This window comes from Thalassophryne amazonica, chromosome 16, assembly GCF_902500255.1.
Source record: "Thalassophryne amazonica chromosome 16, fThaAma1.1, whole genome shotgun sequence".
Taxonomy (NCBI): domain Eukaryota; kingdom Metazoa; phylum Chordata; class Actinopteri; order Batrachoidiformes; family Batrachoididae; genus Thalassophryne; species Thalassophryne amazonica.
This window is the reverse complement of record NC_047118.1, coordinates 8,671,336-8,692,450: the sequence shown is the minus strand read 5'-3', so window position 1 is coordinate 8,692,450 and position 21,115 is coordinate 8,671,336. Positions and strand designations below refer to the sequence as shown.

The window sequence follows — 21,115 nt, the reverse complement described above, 5'->3', positions numbered from 1 at the left end:
CAAATCTTTAACAGAAATCTTTAATTGTGAAATTTGCATATGAAGGTGCTCTCGGTATGTGTAACATTTCAGCGTGACCTTTTTCGTCTTTGCAGGTGCAGCAGGGAAGTCCCTCCCCTATAACCGCTGCCAACGCCGAACTTTCATCTTGTTCGCTGAAGCCCACTCTTCACCTACTCCATAAAGCCACACAGGTACCTTACATACTCTCAGGGCTAGATAGCAATATGACATACGTAAATAGAGAATACAAATTTAAGCTGGTCATGTAGAGAAATTCATATGAAACCAGAAAATTATTAAAAACATCAGCAAATGGTCTCAGGGTACTATCACAGAATCTCATGGCCATTGATGCCCAGCATATAACATTTTCCACCACAGTGATCAGATATTTATATAAATACCATTCTGTGCTTGATGTTTCCTGCAGTCTGAACTTACGATTGAGAAACTAACAGCAATGGAGAACAACAAGAACTCTGACCTGGAGAAGAAGGAGGGTCGAATTGACGATTTACTGCGGGTACAGATTTCACTCCATTTTATGCCTGTTGTTCTCTTCCACCTTATTCATACTTTACAGAACATTGTCTTCCCTGTTGTATCATTGTTTAATTCACTTTGAGTTGGTATGTTTTTGATTTACATATTCAGCAAAGTTGAAGACCCCCTACCCTTCTATTGCAGGTGAACTGTGATTTAAGGAGACAGATTGATGAACAGCAGAGGATGCTAGAACGATACAAGGAACGCTTGAATAAGTGTGTGACCATGTCTAAGAAGCTACTGATTGAAAAGGTATATTACTGTTTTAGTTTGTAGGAGTTATGGAACTCTCATGGGCTTATTTATTTTTATTTTTTCGGAATACAAACTTCATATGTTCTGATTTGTGATGTTCTGTGAAAGTTCCCACTCAAAATGATCTCCTTTTCAAGGCAACCTGGCACTCTAAATGGTAGATTTGTAGTCTTAACCCCACATGCTAAATCGTCACAAGCTGCACGCACACCTGATGAGCTTGATTTTAGGTTTGTTCAGCCAGACAACAGATTAGACAAGTTTAGAATAGAAAAAGAAAAAAGAGAGAGAGAAGCATAACCACATCTTGTCTATACTGATGCTGCTCTTTGTGGGCCATAGTAATCTGTCTCAAAAAGCAAAGTTGCCACTGAACGCTCTCTTGTATCGCCACCTAAAGAACAAATATTGTAATGTGATGAAACTCGAATGGAATTCAAATACTCTCTTGCATTGTAGTTTCAGTCTGAAGGTGTTAATTGAAGTTGGCTTGACCACCAGTGTGATTTAGAAAGTCAGTGTTTGCTGGTCGGGTTTTGGTTTCCTGTCATTTATTATCCTCCGCCCGCCTGAACACAGTATCGAGGGTATTAGGGCGAGAGCACCAAACATATATCCATCCGTCTGAACATTTGCCACCATATCTTCAAGCCCCTTGGGGCTCCATCCTATCACATGGGCAGTCACAGTGGGTTGGGGTGGGGGGGGGGGATCACCATAGCAACAGTGACCTGACTTGCATATTAATGAGGTAACTGGGTCAGTGATTGCAAAATCATGTTTTGGCTCATGGACACCACATTACATGAGCAAGGCACACAACATTTGGACACCACCTACAACTGATTTTAAGGCACCTTCTAGGTACTTGGTGACTTTAACTATTTTGGTCATGATTTGACCTGGTGTTGCAGACCGAACGGTCCACCCCTAAATATTAAAATATAATTACTAAATATAAGCAGAAACAAGGCCGTGTTGAGCAGAAAACTAGGCGATAATCGGTGAGTCATACTGACTCTTTGAAATGACGGAGGCACAGTAAACGCAGCAGCTGCAGCTCATCTAGCTGTGGTGCTCTGATTGCTTCCTCTGTCTTATTATGAAATAATGCTGAATTTATGTGGAAATTATTGTTGTACAAAAGCTTCAGATACCGGTTGCTGAGATAGATGATGACTGGAGTGCAGTTTTAAGCAGAAACGAGGTGATAATCCATGAACCGCAGCTGACGCACAGTCAATGACACACGTCACATGCGCAGTGAAGGTAGGGCGGACCGATTTTTAGAGGGGACCGTTTGGTCTGCAACACCAGAGGTATTTGGGAGATTTGGTGGTTCATGACTTCTTGTTAAGCTGATGTGAAGTTCAGACATTTTTTGATCCTTTGATTTCAGTCACTTAACGGCTGCTTTTTATTTGTTTGTTTGTTTTGATCAGCTGTTGTTTTGCTTTTTTCTCCAGTCCAAACAGGAGAAGATGGCCTGCCGGGATAAAAGCATGCAGGACAGACTTCGACTTGGCCACTTCACCACAGTGAGACACGGAGCGTCTTTCACTGAACAGTGGACTGATGGTTATGCCTTCCAGAATCTCATCAAGTGAGGATTTTAATGTGCAGAAGCTTGTTTTTTTTTTTGTTTTTTTTTTCTTCATGCTTTATTTTTGGAGATTTTAATTGGAATTTAAGAACTAAATTATTACACATAATTGGGCATTGTCTAGTATGGATGAGTGTCCATGGGGTGTGAAGTGCCAACATTTTGAAATTTGTGCTGCAAACCGTCACCCCAGCAGGTGATTCCACTTATTGAATTCTTCCCTTTAACTTTATGCTCATCAGAGAAATCAGTTGGGGAGTCTTTGACCATAATGAAAACATGTAGAATGTTTGCACGTCATGGCATAGGGTGGCCTCAACCGTGATTGGATGATCATCCAAGTGGTGTGCTAAAATCTGCAGATGCTTATATGTCTAACAGTCAAGAAATGATATATGTTCACGTAAGGCCATTTAAGGAAGCATTTACACTGACAAAGATGTCTTTGTTTCTGTCCAATGTGGCCTGTGTTTGCAGACAACAGGAAAGGATCAATTCCCAGCGAGAGGATATTGAGAGGCAGAGGAAACTGCTAGCCAAACGCAAACCGCCCTCCATGGTGCAAACTCCACCTCCAAGCCTCGAGCAAAACAAGCGCAAAACCAAGGCCAATGGAACTGAGAGTGAAGCGTATGAGTTTTACTTCATCCTTTTGATAGACGCCCACCACCATTTCAAAGAGCCACTGTTGCTGATGTTGGGTTTGCTCCTACACAGGTTAACACAGGCGGAATATCATGAGCAAGAGGAAATTTTCAAGCTAAGACTAGGCCATCTTAAGAAGGTATTTGCTTTCTCCGTCTGACCAGTTGCAGACTGTAATATATTTGTTGTCTTCATGGTTTTTTGGTGGCTACTTTTGTTGATTTGCACCATTTGAAATTTATGTGACTGTTCACAGGAGGAAGCGGAGATCCAGGCAGAGCTGGAAAGGTTGGAGCGAGTGAGGAACCTGCACATTCGTGAGCTGAAACGGATTCACAATGAGGACAATTCCCAGTATGATTTCTTCTTGTGCTCTGGTTGTCTTCATATTGTCATTTTTTTTTGTGCTCTATTATATAAACAACTTGCATTTTCTCGCTCAGATTTAAAGACCACCCAACGTTAAATGATCGATATTTGCTACTCCACTTACTCGGTCGAGGAGGGTTTAGTGAGGTTTACAAGGTAAGAACAAATTCATGTTTTGATAGTCTTTACCACAGAACACTGTAGATGTTCATGCATTTAACATTGTTAATATGAAATTTTCATAAAATCCATAATAAAATTCAATACTTTCTTCACTAGAACCCAGGTTGATATCTTCAAATGTTTTTCTTCCAACCAATAGTCCAAAACCTAAATTGTTTACTGGTCTATTAATCAGAGAGAGAAAGTCAAATTCTCACATTTAACAGTTTGGACCTTGTTACAATCTGACATTTTTGCTTGCTAAATGACAGCTGTTAATTTTAGTTGACGAAATCATCGTTTCAGGTTTAGTCAGACCCTCCACAAATTTGCAGTGCCAGCATTTCAGCAATTAATTCAGTGACTATAACTTTCTCCATATTTAGCCATACATCAATAGAGATATATACAGAGGATAACATGCGTTTTGAATATGTCACCATTTTTATCAGTAAATATATTTCTAAAGATGTTAGACATGAAATTTTCACCATGTCTGTTACAACACAAGTAATCCACACACGGTTGATTCTTAGACTACGGGCACTTATTATGTCCTTTGATCATATTGTATGAAAAACAGAAAAAAGGGGAAATTTCACACTTTTATAGTTATCTTTACAATGAAAGTGTGTTAAGAAATTTGTTCTAGTAGTCTATGATGACTTTTTCACCTTTTTTCAGCATCATTATATGCAAATATTGCCATTTTGTGCTTGTCCCACACCCAGACTTTTGATCTTCAATGACAAAAATGAATGGTAAAGAAACGTTTTTGTTTCTAATGTTTTAAAATATCTTTGAATAAAATATCAGTAAAATAATTAAAACATAATTGGGGTATTCAATGTCATACAACTGTTGTGATTTTTTTTTTTTTAAACAAAATGTAGTTGTCCCACACTATTGCCGTAATTTCCACCACAACACTGTAATGTCCCTTTAAACAGTTTGTATGAAAGATTGTTTGGGTAGTTTCTATGGAGATAAAGGGTGACATCAGAGCATATGTATATAGTGCCAAATCACAACAAACAGTTGCCCCAAGGCACTTTATATTGTAAGGCAATGGTGTGGTGGAAATTACATTTACAAGGCCAATAGTGCCCGTAGTTAAAGAATCACCCACATACAAATAAGTACAGAAATGAAGTTGTGTAATACAAAGTCTTGAACACACTTACTGAAATTTATTTAATACTTTGTAACAAAGTCTTTGTTGGCAATAAAGCTTCAAGATGCCTCCTGTATGGAGAAATTAGTGACATGCATTGCTCAGATGTGAGTTTGGACCATTCTTTTTTGTTTAGTCTTCATATCTTGAAGGTTCCGTGGACCTCTTATATGAACTCTGATCTTTAGTTCTTTCCATAGATTTTCTGTTGGATTCAAGTCAGGTGATTGGCTGGGTCATTCGAACTGCTTTATTTACATACTCTGAAACCAGCTGAGAGTTTCCTTGGCTCTGTTTGGGATCATTGTCTTAATGAAATGCCCACCCTCGCTATCATCCTAATAGATGGCAGTAGATTTTTACATACATTTTTCCATTCATCCGTCCTTCAATTATATGAATTTTGCCAGTGTCATTTGCTAAAAACGAGCCCCACACCATGATGTTCCCACTTCCTGCTGCTCTGGTGTTTTTGTGATGATGTGCTGTGCCATTTGACCTCCAAAGATGGTGTGTAATATGCATATGTCACGGACATGAATGAGCGAAGCTCGTCAGCATCTCAGCATGTCATTTAGGTTCTTCAGACTTTATTTTAAGTAAATGCTTCAGGGGAGCATGGCAAAAACCTTTCAGCTTCTGGGGGGCTCCGCCCTCTCTGACCCCCTGCCTTTTTAAGCATTTTCCTTTATTTGCCTCTCACATACTTGGAAAAGCTTGTCACCATCTAACCATGTCCTTTAGGTCCTTCAGACTTTTTTCAGTAGAATGGTTCTTGGGAGCATGAGCATGACTAAAGAGCCCCCCCAGAACCCCAGCCTTTTTAAGCATTTTCCTTTATTTGCCTCTCACATACTTGGAAAAGCTTGTCGCCATCTAACCATGTCCTTTAGGTCCTTCAGACTTTTTTCAGTAGAATGGTTCTTGGGAGCATGAGCATGACTAAAGAGCCCCCCCCAGAACCCCCGCCTTTTTAAGCATTTTTCTTATTTTGCCTTTCAGCTTCTGGAGGGGCTCTGCCCCACTCTCCACCTTTTTAATCATTTTTCTTCTTTGCTTTTCATCTGACCCCCTAAATACAGCCCTCTTAACCGCCTGCCACTTTAAGCATTTTTTAATATAGATGTAAATTAATATTCAAAGTTTTCAGCTAGTTGACAGTAGGGCTGTACAATATGGCAAAATTTTCATATCTCAATATTGTCATGTAAATGTCACTTATATACATGCTGTCCATATTCTTGAGCTGCTTAGGTGGGTAAGGAGAGTTCCCATGGGATAAAAAAGCTTTTCAACCTACCATCCCAGGTTCTCAAGACCAGGCACCTAAGTGGCTCTACTCTCTCTCTCTCTCTCTCTCTCTCTCCCTCTTTTTTCTTTAAAGATATTTATGTGTACCTTAGTAAACACTAGTAGAGTTCCACCTTAGATTTGGAATGTACGATAGAAGCTATACCTTACTCAGTTTTCATATCAATATGATATACGATATGACTGATGTGACACAAAGTGCAGCAACAGTGAAAATGAAACATTCTTAAACAAAACAGTAATAATACCACACTCATTTTGCACTCATCATAAGGTTAGGTTACTGTGCCCTCCAAAAGTATTGGAACACTTGGAATTTCACACATTTTAATTTATTTATGCCATTTTAAATACAAGAAATACAAAAAAAATAAAGATTAAAATTTATAAAATTATCTTCCTCAAACTCAAACTGAAAGCAAAACCTGTAAACAATAATCAGTTTTATTGCGAGTTTTCTTTAGACAAGTCAGGGGATGGAAACATGAACATTTCCAAGTCACTGAATATGTCTTAGACTTGATTTACATCAATTATGAAGAAATACAAACGTTTCTTTCACCAAAACATCAAATCTCGGCTTTCATCTCAAATGTACTTTCTGTCAAATTGTCGCTGAACTTTCAGGTCTTCTTTTTAAGAAAAGCCTCCTCTACACCACTTTATCAGGAAGCTGGATTTTATATATCAAGTTGTAGAGATTTGCTTTCAGTTTGAGTTGAGGATCATTTTAGAAAAAAAATGTATTTGAAATGGAATAAACAAATTCAAATGTGTGAAATACCAAGTGTTCCAATACTTTTGAGGGCAATTAAGAAACAATGAGAAGCAGTAGGGGTCAATTGAAGAATTACACAGCGGTCTAAATCAGGTGATTTCACTGATTAACTGATTCCATCTGCTCAAAGTGATATTAATCAGTGAAATCACCTGGTGGAGTCAGTGGCTGCAAAGAAAACCTGCACCCTCTTGGCCCTTTCTGGAACATGTTGCGCACCCCTGGTCTAAATTAAAAGATGCTCCAATCATATAGAAAACTACACCACATTATTTGCCTGATCATAAAGATTCCAAAAAAGGTATAGTTTGGACTATCTGTGACTGAATGTTATGGAGTTATGACAAATGGTGACAAAGGTCAGTTTCAGTTTGTACAGGGGTCAAAAGTTAAAGTTGCTCTGTTAATTTTGCTCCAGCTGTATTTGTGCTGAATTTGATGCTTGTGTCACCATTTGAAGGATTGTTTCAGTTATCTGCTGCACTAATAAGCCAACAGAGCATGAACCAGCTGCTGTCTCTTAGCTTAAACGTGTATATAAGGCAACCCGAATTAAAGGAGAAATGCTGCTTTTAACAACCTGGACCTCATTTCTGGCATAAAATACAGTCGTTTACGCACTAATATAAGTTTGGTGTCATTAGAAATCCATAGTTCAAACGACGTGTTCAGTTCAAATCTGGAGCAAACATTTTTCTTCTTCTACTAAGGTGGATTAGAACTTTTTGTGGTACACAGCACAAACTACTGGACAGGAGGAACCGAGCAGTCAGTGTGACACTGATTTGAAAATACAGGTCTTTCAACCAGACGTGTGGTGCTGTGACATGTCAGTCATCTGTGTCCAATCAGATTTCAGGAGAGTCCAGTCCAGTGAAACCCCGGCCTCTGCTCTAGCTCCAGCCATGCCAGGAAGTGTTTGACATTTGAACATTTCCTGTTTCACTGTGACTGATAAATTTGTACTTCCTGTTTGAGTGTGAGTTGCCACTAAGTTTCCGCGAGATTCCATGGGATCTCGTCTGTCAATCCAGGAAGTGTTTGGAATTTGAACATTTCCTGTTTTACTCTGGATTTGAAAATTGACACTTCCTGTTTAGGATGCCCTGTACCATGAGTGAGCTTTGTGATGCTTCGCTCATACTATGACATCCAAAGAGTTCAGTTTTGGTCTCATCTGACTAGACTATATTCTCCCAGTATTTCACAGGTTTGCCTAAATGTGCAGCAAACTTTAAATGAGCTTCAACATACTTTTTCTTCAGCAGTGGAGTCTTGTGTGGTGAGCGTGCATAGGCCATGATGGTTGAGTGTATTACTTATCATTTTCTTTGAAACAGTTGTATCTGCTAATTCCAGGTCTTTCTGAAGCTCCCCACAAGTGGTCCTTGGCTTTCGGGCAACTCTTCTGATAGGTCTTACTCCTCTGTCAGTAATCTTGTGAGGCCTTGGCTGGTTTATGGTGAAATGATGTTCTTTCCACTTTCAGATTATGGCCCAACAGTGCTCACTGGGACATTCAACAGTATAGAAATCCTTCTGTAACCAATGCCATCAGTATGTTTTGCAACGATAAGGTTGCGAAGATCTTGAGAGAGCTCTGTGCTTTTACCCATCATGAGATGTTTGTTGTGTGACACCTTGATAATGAGAGGTGTTTTTATAGGTTATAAGTTGGGACTGAACCAGCTGATATTAATTTGCACTAACAAGGGGCAGAACTGGTTTCTAATTACTGATAGATTTCAGATGGTGTCTGGGATTTCCATGCCTTTTCGCACCTCCCTTTCTTCAAGTGTTCAGTACTTTTTCCCTGTCTCATTTCACATTATTACACATAATTTATGGATATTTATTCTTGGGTTGTTGCTGAAATCTCATGAAAAAAAAAATCATGCCAGTAGCAACTTTTAGGAATATATTTACTGAGGAAAAATGGTCAATGCTTCTTTTACCTGTGAAAATCTGGCAGGGCAAATTTCTGGAGGGTCAAGTTTAGTTAAAACTTGGCCACATTGAAATACAATTGTTGTTCTTTTTTCTTTTCTTCTTTTTGCTAGTCTGAGATAGCCTAACATGTTGGTGCTATTCCTAGATTGTGGTCTTACACTGATGCAAGCCAGGTTACACTGCAAATTGAGTGGAGTGACTGAGCCGCACAAATTGGATAAAATATTTGAAGATGTGTGAGTGAATGAAATTAAATAGATATTTAAAAAAAAAAAGTTAGTTTTGCTGTGATTGCAACAAAAATCACAGCACAGCCATTGAACTCATAGCATAATACCTTACACTTGTTAAAATAAAACACCTAGTAAATGCAGTTGCTAACAAATGTGTTTATTTTTCAGGCATTTGACTTAACAGAGCAAAGATATGTTGCAGTCAAAATCCACCAGTTAAACAAGAATTGGAGGGATGAAAAGAAGGAAAACTACCACAAGTATGTGTTGCAGAATTGTGCATCCACACTACATTTGCTACAGTCATTCTATAGTAATTATTATAGTCATTGTAAGTTGTTGTTTTTTGTTCTTTTTAATTGAGGAATTTAAATGTTCGTCCCCCTCAGGCATGCATGCCGAGAATATAGAATTCATAAAGAGCTGGACCATCCACGAATAGTCAAACTCTATGACTACTTCTCGCTGGACACTGACTCGTGAGTCTTAAGAGTTATGAACACGCAACACCTACACTCAGCGTACACACTGAATGGCTTAAAACAAAGACAAAAAGCCCACAGTCTCTGTTTTCACTCAGTGTGCCAGATATTGTTGAGGGAGTTAAATTTGTCTTTTCTGTCTGTGCAGATTTTGCACAGTCCTGGAGTACTGTGAGGGCAATGACCTAGACTTCTACCTAAAGCAGCACAAGCTTATGTCAGAGAAGGAGGGCCGCTCCATCATCATGCAGATTGTCAACGCCCTCAAGTACCTCAATGAGATTAGGCCGCCCATCATCCACTACGACCTTAAACCTGGTGGGAATCCTTTAGCATCATTTGGTTGTTAGACTAATGCTGCTTAGACTTCATAAAAGGTAGCTGGTGCTCCATCGTTATGTATTGAGGGCTGTATGATTACTTCCACACCTGTGGGACACTGAAGCAGTGCAGAGACCTGTTTGTTTAAACGCCTGTTGTAATTTTGTCATCCTCTGAAGGCAACATCCTCTTGGTAAATGGCACCGCGTGTGGGGAGATCAAGATCACAGATTTTGGCTTGTCGAAGATCATGGATGATGATAGCTATAACTCTGTGGACGGGATGGAGCTGACATCACAGGGAGCAGGAACATATTGGTGAGCGCAATGCTGAAATATGACATGAGGAAAGCTGTTGTAGATTGAACCATTTTTGACAGAAGGAAGCTTGTGTGTGAGAACTGTGCATATCACTGTGCGTCCAACAAAACTAAATCAGTACAGTTAAGTGCATCATTAATTTGACAGTCTTTGTCAATACTTGCCTCTACTGGTGGTTGGCTCTCACTGCGGTATTGTATCACTTCCTGTTCCGGAGCACAGCGGTGTTTTGCTGTATCTGTTAGCTGTTTAATCTGCGCAGTTAGATTGATCTAGTTAACTAGATAACGATTTGTTTCACAGTGTAATCTTCACGTGCCTTAACTAAAGCACTCCCTCTGCTGAATCACCTCTAAATTATTTACACATTATTCACTTGTGTGTTTTTAGGAATCCGCTAGCTTAGCACAGCTACTAGCTCTTAGCCGATTTAGCATGGCGGCTTCTCCTGTCTCTCCCGCACTTTTCTGCTCTGGGTGTGAAATGTTTAGTTATTCCTCGGCCTCCTTTAACAGTAATGGTACTTGTAATAAGTGTAGCTTATTCGTAGCTTTGGAGGCCAGGCTGGGCGAATTGGAGACTCGGCTCCGCACCGTGGAAAATTCTACAGCTAGCCAGGCCCCTGTACTCGGTGCGGACCAAGGTAGCTTAGCCGCCGTTAGTTCCTTTCCAGCAGATCCCGAGCAGCTGGGAAAGCAGGCCGACTGGGTGACTGTGAGGAGGAAGTGTAGCCCTAAACAGAAGCCCCGTGTACACCACCAACCCGTTCACATTTCGAACCGTTTTTCCCCACTCGGCGACACACCCACCGAGGATCAAACTCTGGTTATTGGCGACTCTGTTTTGAGAAATGTGAAGTTAGCGACACCAGCAACCATAGTCAATTGTCTTCCGGGGGCCACAGCAGGCGACATTGAAGGAAATTTGAAACTGCTGGCTAAGGCTAAGCGTAAATTTGGTAAGATTGTAATTCACGTCGGCAGTAATGACACCCGGTTACGCCAATTGGAGGTCACTAAAATTAACATTGAATCGGTGTGTAACTTTGCAGAAACAATGTCGGACTCTGTAGTTTTCTCTGGAATTGCTGGCTGTCTGAGTGGTGTCCAAAAAATGAGGTGGGCTTCATAGATAATTGGCAAAGCTTCTGGGGAAAACCTGGTCTTGTTAAGAGAGACAGCATCCATCCCACTTTGGATGTAGCAGCTCTCATTTCTAGAAATCTGGCCAATTTTCTTAAATCCTCCAAACCGTGACTATCCAGGGTTGGGACCAGGAAGCAGAGTTGTAGTCTTACACACCTCTCTGCAGCTTCTCTCCCCCTGCCATCCCCTCATTACCCCATCCCCGTTGAGACGGTGCCTGTTCCCAGACCACCAATAACCAGTAAAAATCTATTTAAGCATAAAAATTCAAAAAGAAAAATAATATAGCACCTTCAACTGCACCACAGACTAAAACAGTTAAATATGGTCTATTAAACATTAGGTCTCTCTCTTCTAAGTCACTGTTAGTAAATGATATAATAATTGATCAACATATTGATTTATTCTGCCTTACAGAAACCTGGTTACAGCAGGATGAATATGTTAGCTTAAATGAGTCAACACCCCCAAGTCACACTAACTGCCAGAATGCTCGTAGCACGGGCCGAGGGGGAGGATTAGCAGCAATCTTCCATTCCAGCGTATTAATTAATCAAAAACCCAGACAGAGCTTTAATTCATTTGAAAGCTTGACTCTTAGTCTTGTCCATCCAAATTGGAAGTCCCAAAAACCAGTTTTATTTGTTATTATCTATCGTCCACCTGGTCGTTACTGTGAGTTTCTCTGTGAATTTTCAGACCTTTTGTCTGACTTAGTGCTTAGCTCAGATAAGATAATTATAGTGGGCGATTTTAACATCCACACAGATGCTGAGAATGACAGCCTCAACACTGCATTTAATCTATTATTAGACTCAATTGGCTTTGCTCAAAATGTAAATGAGTCCACCCACCACTTTAATCATATCTTAGATCTTGTTCTGACTTGTGGTATGGAAATTGAAGACTTAACAGTATTCCCTGAAACTCCCTTCTGTCTGATCATTTCTTAATAACATTTACGTTTACTCTGATGGACTACCCAGCAGTGGGGAATAAGTTTCATTACACTAGAAGTCTTTCAGAAAGCGCTGTAACTAGGTTTAAGGATATGATTCCTTCTTTATGTTCTCTAATGCCATATACCAACACAGTGCAGAGTAGCTACCTAAACTCTGTAAGTGAGATAGAGTATCTCTTCAATAGTTTTACATCCTCATTGAAGACAACTTTGGATGCTGTAGCTCCTCTGAAAAAGAGAGCTTTAAATCAGAAGTGCCTGACTCCGTGGTATAACTCACAAACTCGCAGCTTAAAGCAGATAACCCATAAGTTGGAGAGGAAATGGCGTCTCACTAATTTAGAAGATCTTCAGTTAGTCTGGAAAAAGAGTCTGTTGCTTTATAAAAAAGCCCTCCGTAAAGCTAGGACATCTTACTACTCATCACTATTTGAAGAAAATAAGAACAACCCCAGGTTTCTTTTCAGCACTGTAGCCAGGCTGACAGAGTCAGAGCTCTATTGAGCCGAGTATTCCTTTAACTTTAACTAGTAATGACTTCATGACTTTCTTTGCTAATAAAATTTTAACTATTAGAGAAAAAATTACTCATAACCATCCCAAAGACGTATCGTTATCTTTGGCTGCTTTCAGTGATGCTGGTATTTGGTTAGACTCTTTCTCTCAGATTGTTCTGTCTGAGTTATTTTCATTAGTTACTTCCTCCAAACCATCAACATGTCTATTAGACCCCATTCCTACCAGGCTGCTCAAGGAAGCCCTACCATTAATTAATGCTTCGATCTTAAATATGATCAATCTATCTTTATTAGTTGGCTATGTACCACAGGCTTTTAAGGTGGCAGTAATTAAACCATTACTTAAAAAGCCATCACTTTACCCAGCTATCTTAGCTAATTATAGGCCAATCTCCAACCTTCCTTTTCTCTCAAAAATTCTTGAAAGGGTAGTTGTAAAACAGCTAACTGATCATCTGCAGAGGAATGGTCTATTTGAAGAGTTTGTCAGGTTTTAGAATTCATCATAGTACAGAAACAGCATTAGTGAAGGTTACAAATGATCTTCTTATGGCCTCAGACAGTGGACTCATCTCTGTGCTTGTTCTGTTAGACCTCAGTGCTGCTTTTGATACTGTTGACCATAAAATTTTATTACAGAGATTAGAGCATGCCATAGGTATTAAAGGCACTGCGCTGCGGTGGTTTGAATCATATTTATCTAATAGATTACAATTTGTTCATGTACATTGGGAATCTGCTTCACAGACTAAGGTTAATTATGGAGTTCCACAAGGTTCTGTGCTAGGACCAATTTTATTCACTTTATACATGTTTCCTTAGGCAGTATTATTAGACGGCATTGCTTAAATTTTCATTGTTACGCAGATGATACTCAGCTTTATCTATCCATGAAGCCAGAGGACACACACCAATTAGCTAAACTGCAGGATTGTCTTACAGACATAAAGACATGGATGACCTCTAATTTCCTGCTTTTAAACTCAGATAAAACTGAAGTTATTGTACTTGGCCCCACACATCTTAGAAACATGGTGTCTAACCAGATCCTTACTCTGGATGGCATTACCCTGACCTCTAGTAATACTGTGAGAAATCTTGGAGTCATTTTTGATCAGGATATGTCATTCAATGCACATATTAAACAAATATGTAGGACTGCTTTTTTGCATTTGTGCAATATCTCTAAAATCAGAAAGGTCTTGTCTCAGAGTGATGCTGAAAAACTAATTCATGCATTTATTTCCTCTAGGCTGGACTGTTGTAATTCATTATTTTCAGGTTGTCCTAAAAGTTCCCTGAAAAGCCTTCAGTTAATTCAAAATGCTGCAGCTAGATCAGGTCCCATCTTATCTTAGGGACCTCATAGTACCATATCACCCCAATAGAGCGCTTCGCTTTCAGACTGCAGGCTTACTTGTAGTTCCTAGGGTTTGTAAGAGTAGAATAGGAGGCAGAGCCTTCAGCTTTCAGGCTCCTCTCCTGTGACACCAGCTCCCAATTCAGATCAGGGAGACAGACACCCTCTCTACTTTTAAGATTAGGCTTAAAACTTTCCTTTTTGCTAAAGCTTATAGTTAGGGCTGGATCAGGTGATCCTGAACCATCCCTTAGTTATGCTGCTATAGACTTAGACTGCTGGGGGGTTCCCATGATGCACTGAGTGTTTCTTTCTCTTTTTGCTCTGTGTGCACCACTCTGCATTTAATCATTAGTGATTGATCTCTGCTCCCCTCCACAGCATGTCTTTTTCCTGGTTCTCTCCCTCAGCCCCAACCAGTCCCAGCAGAAGACTGCCCCTCCCTGAGCCTGGTTCTGCTGGAGGTTTCTTCCTGTTAAAAGGGAGTTTTTCCTTCCCACTGTTGCCAAGTGCGTGCGCACAGGGGGTCGTTTTGACCGTTGGGGTTTTTCCGTAATTATTGTATGGCCTTGCCTTACAATATAAAACGCCTTGGGGCAACTGTTTGTTGTGATTTGGCGCTATATAAATAAAATTGATTTAATTTGATTTTGTGTACAAGATATAAGAGAAGTGTGTGGAAAGGTAGCCTTTACATCAAGGAAGACTTGATTTTAGTGGTGATTTATATCTACCTCCAAAATTTCTCCTTTTCTCCTCACGCATTGTGCTTGGTGTTTATGTAAACACCAAGCATGTTTAACTACAGTAAGAAAACATTCAAGTCTCCATATAAGTGCATACGGGCTTCTTGAAGTAGCAGCCATAATTCGGACTGCCCTCCTTGTGTCAGTAGCACTTATCACTGGTGGAGTTGGAGCACATTGTCCTCGTGTGTCAATGTGGACATATCCGGATGCACAACATGCACCACTTATCCTGTGCACTGACAGCTTGCCAAAGGCATGTTACCATCTTCAGAATGATTCACAGGATCTCTCCCTGACATATTCTGCCTTGATGTAAGAGTACGGTGCTGGAAAATCCGGCAGTTGGTGAAAACATCTGGACAATTTTCCAGGGAGTTTTTAAATGGTAAATTCACTGCAACAAAATTGACTTTCCATCACGTAAACTGATTGACAAAGCTTACCTGGCAAATGTTGTAGTTATTTGTCATGATATTTCTTTTAAATACCCGTGAATGTACATGTATCTCTGGATTGACACACATGCTATAACCTCAAATGTGGTAAGTGCTATCGGCAGTGATGATTATTGTGACAACAGACACCTGTTCAATTGCTTGTTAACACAAATAGCTAAACAGCCAATCGCTTGGCAGCACCTCAGTATGTTTAAGCATCTAGATGTGGTGAAGATAACTTGCCGAAGTTCACGCCGACCATCAGAATAAGGAACAAAGAGGATTTAAGTGACTTTAAACTTGGCATGGTTGTTGGTGCCAGGTGGGCTGCTCTGAGTATTTCAGAACCCGCTGATCTACTGGGATTTTCATGTGCAAACGTGTGGATGAAAATGCCTTGTTGACATCAGAGGAGAATGGGAAGACCGGTTGAATGAGTGAATGCATGATGCTATCATGTCCATATGGACCAACATCTCTGAGGATGGGGATTTGGGGGGTTTAGATGTTAAGAGTCATGTTGCTGTTACAGGGCTGTGAAAACTCCGCGGATTTCATCATGGGGAGGGGGCGGGGGTGTTAGTGTTGTACTCTTTAATCGTGATCGTTACTGAGTTTTTAAAATGCTTATCGCAAAGCGTTCTTTTTTTTTACGACATGGAAGTTTTATAAGTCCGTGGACACTGATCTGCGTGTTACAGATACAAATCAGTTTCCTCGGATCCGTGGAGTTTCGAGGAGAATAAATGCCACTGTGCGAAGCTTAGCTAAACGTAGCATGTGGACATCGCAAACTTTTAGAACTTTCAAGTTTTTAAAAGAAGAATTTTGCAGCATGTCTGTGTCACGGAGCTACATCAGACAGAACGAAGAGAAAGACGGTTTGAAAAAGTGTGATAAGGACAAGAATCCGTGGAATTGTTGCTGGCTTCATGAACACAACAGGAAAAGCGAACTGGTATGAATTTTTTTCTCTCTGGAAAATAAACATTATGCTGTTCAAACAGGATTTCAGAAAAGATTATGTGCCTTTTTTCTTTCATTAATCTAGACTTTCTTTCATTAGAAAAAAAAAAATACATTGTGGCTTTGAATGAATTTAGGCTACATAAATTTACACAACAGTGTAAATTAGTTTTTATTAATGTAGACTTTTTTCATGGGAAAAAAGACATTGTGGCTTTGAGTGGATTTACAGGAATTTACACAAGAATGTGTGGCTTTTTACTATAAGGTATGTTATTGATATTTTACCCTGATATTTAAAATATTCTACAAGCTTTAGCTGTCGTTTTTGAAATACTTTAACAGTCTTTTCACTCTCCATGAATTTCATGTAGTTTAATTGTTCTGCGTTAATGCATAATTTGGTTTACAATTAAAAGGAAAAACATACCAGGTACTACTTCCACGTCATTTTCTGTTATTTCAATATGATCATTGACAGTTCAAATGAATGGTTGAATCTAGGATCATTTAAATATCCGCTAATTTTGAGATTTGTTCTTCCAGGAGATGTTGAAAATGTATCAGTAGATGAAAATTTTACTTGGTTTCTGGGGCCCCACAAAGCCCTCGGGGGGGGGGGTCCCCCTGCAAATTTTCCTCGGATTTCACAATTTTCATTTCACAGCCCTGCTGTTACCATGAATGAAAAGTGTAGTGCGTTGTCTCTGTTTGTGGGTGTGTAAACATAAAAGCACCCGCTTGTGGCAGATTGCAGAAAAGACAAAAAGGTGTGCATGCATACAACTTTGATTATGGACAAACGGGAGAGCTGACATTTGCCATTTGATATGCTTATGTATTTTGGGTCAAGGATGAACGACGCTAAAATGGAGCATTGATAAGACCAATATTTTTTGGAGAAACTACGGATATTAGTTAACAACACTGAACAGTGGACGTTGATTACATTCTGGAATTCAATTCAGCAGGGGGTGGCATATCCTCAATATGTTAAAAGCACAAGTGCGTGATTTTATTTAATATGTACATGATATAACTATAAATACGTTAAAAATGCATGGATGACACAAAAAAGTGAAAACGCTTATTTCCATTGTGGTCCATTTAAAAATCAAATGACAAGAAGTAGGAGTAATAGTGTGTGTAACAAGAATCTAAACAATTTATAAATACATTAAGATGGTAAATTAACATTCAAAAATTGCGTAATTAACAGGAAATAAAAGGGTTGCGTTCTTCTAAAAACTGTTGAGGTCCCATTCCAATTCATCATAGAAGCTTTGCATAATTCATTACAACACTTGAAAAATGTCAGGTATCTATTTTATAAACACTACCCAATTTAGAGACCATGGATCCCCATGGGCAACATGCTAGTTTACTTAAGAGCATTTGTTGTCATCTATATGACCACTGTGTAGGCCAGAACTGCCCAGATCTGTTCCTGGAGGGCACTTGCCCTACATGTTTTCATGTCTTCCTGCTGTACTCACACCTGGTTATTTATTTAATTCTGGTGTTTTCTGGCTCCTTATTGGCTGTGCACACCTTTCAGAGTTATTTAGCTGTGGGTGCAGTACTATATTTCATTATTCAGATACTTGTCTGAATCAGCACAAGTGTTTTTGTCTGTCAAGAGATTACAGGTTTCAATAACAGCTCTGTCTATCTTAAACGAGGTAAATGGAATGATTCAGAACCTACGTTGAGATTTAGGGCTCCTTCCACAAAATCTTATTCCTATGTTTAGCCTAGGAGTCACTTTTAGCGTCCATATCATATGGAAATGAGTTGTTGAAATGCAGTCCATTTATATTTAGTTGAGTTATACGTTATGATTGTCAATAAGAAATTGTTCTTAATTATATGCCTGGTTAAATAAAGGCAAAATTATTAGGTAAAGTTCAAGTGCAACACATCAGTTGTGATCTCTGGAAAAGATACCTATCCAAGTCTTCTGAAAAGAAATATCAACCCTGCTGGTTAATATTCCAGAGGTGGGGGAAACACCCCCCCCCCCCCCCCCCCCCCCCCCCCCCCCCCCCCGGCTTCAGTGAGTAGAAGTCCGGCCACCCCATTTAAAGAGCTGATTCTAATTAGTTAAGCTGTTCAGGCAGGTAGATGAGCTAATCTGTGAAAACACCTGTTTTAGCTGCATAGGTAGAAAAAAAATACATGGTAGATCTTTTCTGCCGTGGAGGCGGGGTTTTCCACCTCTGCTGATACTAGGTTTCCCCACGCTGTGAACCTCTGGGCCTTATAGTATTATTCCCCTCCATCTGTGCATGGGTCCGTCCTTTTCTGGATTGAGTGTAAGTCATGAATGCTTCGGTTACTCAACCGCGTGTTGCCTTGTTGCTGCAAACTAGGGATGAGAGTTAAGTTTATTGAGATCAATTATCAGTACTGCTATAAATCATATTTTTGATTACTTTTCTGTGTGTGTGTAGGGGGGAGACTTGCACAGGCTTTCTCTCATCAATGCACGTTTCCGTTGTTACGAGATACAAAGTTTGATATCATGATGACAGACATGACACCATGACATGCACGTTTTTGCAATGTGAAAGTGTCACATTAACATGCCATCAGTAGTTAGAGGAATTCATCATTTATCTGTCCAATTGAGAGCCTCTTATTCTCACAGCTGTATGGTTTAGCTCTTGAGCTAACAGACAGAAGGTAATGAGCATGAAAGTGGTGGTGGTTGTTGTTTAATGAGATTCTGTTTCCTCCTGTAGGTACCTGCCCCCTGAGTGCTTTGTGGTTGGAAAAGAGCCTCCCAAAATCTCTAACAAAGTAGATGTGTGGTCTGTTGGAGTAATTTTCTACCAGTGTCTATATGGTCGCAAGGTAGGCCATACATCCTGCAAAAAAATGTACTGCATGTCATATTGTGGGAATGGAGATAAGTCTCAATATATTAACACAAATCAGCATAATTACCTCACTGGGGAAACCAGTGAGATGTTGAGACTGAAAACATCTAAGATGAACGAGCAGCACAAACATGTTAATTGTTCAGTTGCATTTCACAGAATTATTAATTTTGCTCATATTGTTGCTCTCTTGTGCTCTCCAGCCCTTCGGTCATAACCAGTCCCAGCAGGACATCCTGCAGGAGAACACCATACTGAAGGCAACAGACGTGCAGTTTCCTCCAAAGCCAGTAGTCACACCTGAAGCTAAGGTAGTAGTTTCTCTTATTTTGTACCTTTCTTTTGGTCTTTTCCTGCATCTCATTACAGATTAACCCATTCCACTTAGAGGAACTGAGCAATATAGAGACCAAATATTAACCCCAAACATATAAACTGTATGTTTTGAACAAACTGTCATAAATGCTTTGCAGAATAATCAGTACAGTACATATTTTTATTAATTTGATTGTAAATTTCAATTCATATTTTAGACAATTTTCTTAAATGTGTCAAATTATGCATTACTGAAAATTGTTGGAAATTATGTATTATTTAATCAGAATATTACATTTTCATCTTGAAATATTTACAGAATTTGATTTTATTTATATTTACTAAACTGGTCAAAATAAAAGGTATGTGTCCGCGGAGGAATTCGCCACGGAGCCGCTAATGGCGCGGGACAAAAGCACCTCCGTGTTGGTCTCACAGGACATGTTGTAACATGCCCAGCTCTTGCACCATTCGGAAGATTCAGACGGCTTTCGGTGGCTTTTCAGTCGTGTGACTATCTGAGAAATTGTGGACGAACTGGACATGCCACAACATGTCCTGTGAGGCTTCATCACGGCGTTGCTTTTTGTCCTGCGCCATGAGCGGCTCCGTCCCGACGTGCGAATTCCTCCGCACGTCTTTTCATGACAAAAACTCCTGTAACAGTGGAATGTGCCGAAAAAGTGGTATGTCCACCTCTTCTGCCATTTCTGTAGTAGTCAGACGACGTCCCGGATCAACACAGCGTTCAGTTTGGAAATGATCTGGTCGTTTCAGCCTGTCGATCGCCGCTCGGAGCGCGACGCGCCCTCTGCCATTGTGAGCCGTCTTTAAACCGGTTGTAACACTCCTTAATCTGTGTGATCCCCATAGAATCGTCCCTGAAAGCCGTCTGAATCTTCCGAATGGTGTCCACCTGGCTGTCTCTCTCAGTTTCTGGAAAAATTTGATGCAGCAAAGCTCCAAATCGTTCAGACATTTTCCTCACAATAAAAATCCGACGAGGGGGGTGGACCACTGCTCACTCAAAGCGTGCTCACAGGCGAATGACACAACCGACAGGCGTGAAAGAACTCACGCATGCGCACGAAGGGTCAAGCTTGGCTGATGCAATCACACGTGATTCAAATCCATATAGTTTTTGCAAAAAATAAAAAGGTCGGATAGTTTTCTAACAGACCTCGTGTGTGTGTGTGTGTGTGTGTGTGTGTGTGTATATATATGTGTGTATATATATAAATAAAAAATTGTCTGTCTATCCAATAGCAGTTTGTATAACTGGAATTCATCTACGAGGGCTGTCAGTAAAGTATAGGTCCTTTTTATTTTTTTCAAAAACTATATGGATTTCATTCATATGTTTTTACGTCAGACATGCTTGAACCCTCGTGCGCATGCGTGAGTTTTTCCACGCCTGTCGGTGACGTCATTCACCTGTGAGCACTCCTTGTGGGAGGAGTCGTCCAGCCCCTCGTCGGAATTCCTTTGTCTGAGAAGTTGCTGAGAGACTGGCACTTTGTTTGATCAAAATTTTTTCTAAACCTGTGAGACACATCGAAGTGGACACAGTTCGAAAAATTAAGATGGTTTTCGGTGAAACTTTTAACGGCTGATGAGAGAGATTTTGAG

General features: G+C 40.0%; 1 protein-coding gene across 3 annotated transcripts in view; it reads left to right on the top strand.

Annotated features, from left to right (window-relative positions):
* tlk2 (tousled-like kinase 2) overlaps window positions 1-21,115 on the top strand; it is a 36,230-nt gene that overhangs the window by 8,037 nt on the left and 7,078 nt on the right. For 2 of the 3 annotated variants that reach the window (XM_034190377.1, XM_034190379.1), the window contains 13 exons: window positions 96-194; window positions 434-526; window positions 691-801; window positions 2,271-2,407; window positions 2,885-3,191; window positions 3,309-3,406; window positions 3,496-3,577; window positions 9,198-9,289; window positions 9,419-9,508; window positions 9,660-9,829; window positions 10,012-10,150; window positions 19,034-19,145; window positions 19,375-19,482. In XM_034190377.1, coding sequence (XP_034046268.1) covers window positions 96-194; window positions 434-526; window positions 691-801; window positions 2,271-2,407; window positions 2,885-3,191; window positions 3,309-3,406; window positions 3,496-3,577; window positions 9,198-9,289; window positions 9,419-9,508; window positions 9,660-9,829; window positions 10,012-10,150; window positions 19,034-19,145; window positions 19,375-19,482 — 1,638 coding nt within the window. The remainder of the gene's footprint in view (window positions 1-95; window positions 195-433; window positions 527-690; window positions 802-2,270; window positions 2,408-2,884; window positions 3,192-3,308; window positions 3,407-3,495; window positions 3,578-9,197; window positions 9,290-9,418; window positions 9,509-9,659; window positions 9,830-10,011; window positions 10,151-19,033; window positions 19,146-19,374; window positions 19,483-21,115) is intronic. The other variant, XM_034190378.1, reaches the window with a different exon arrangement.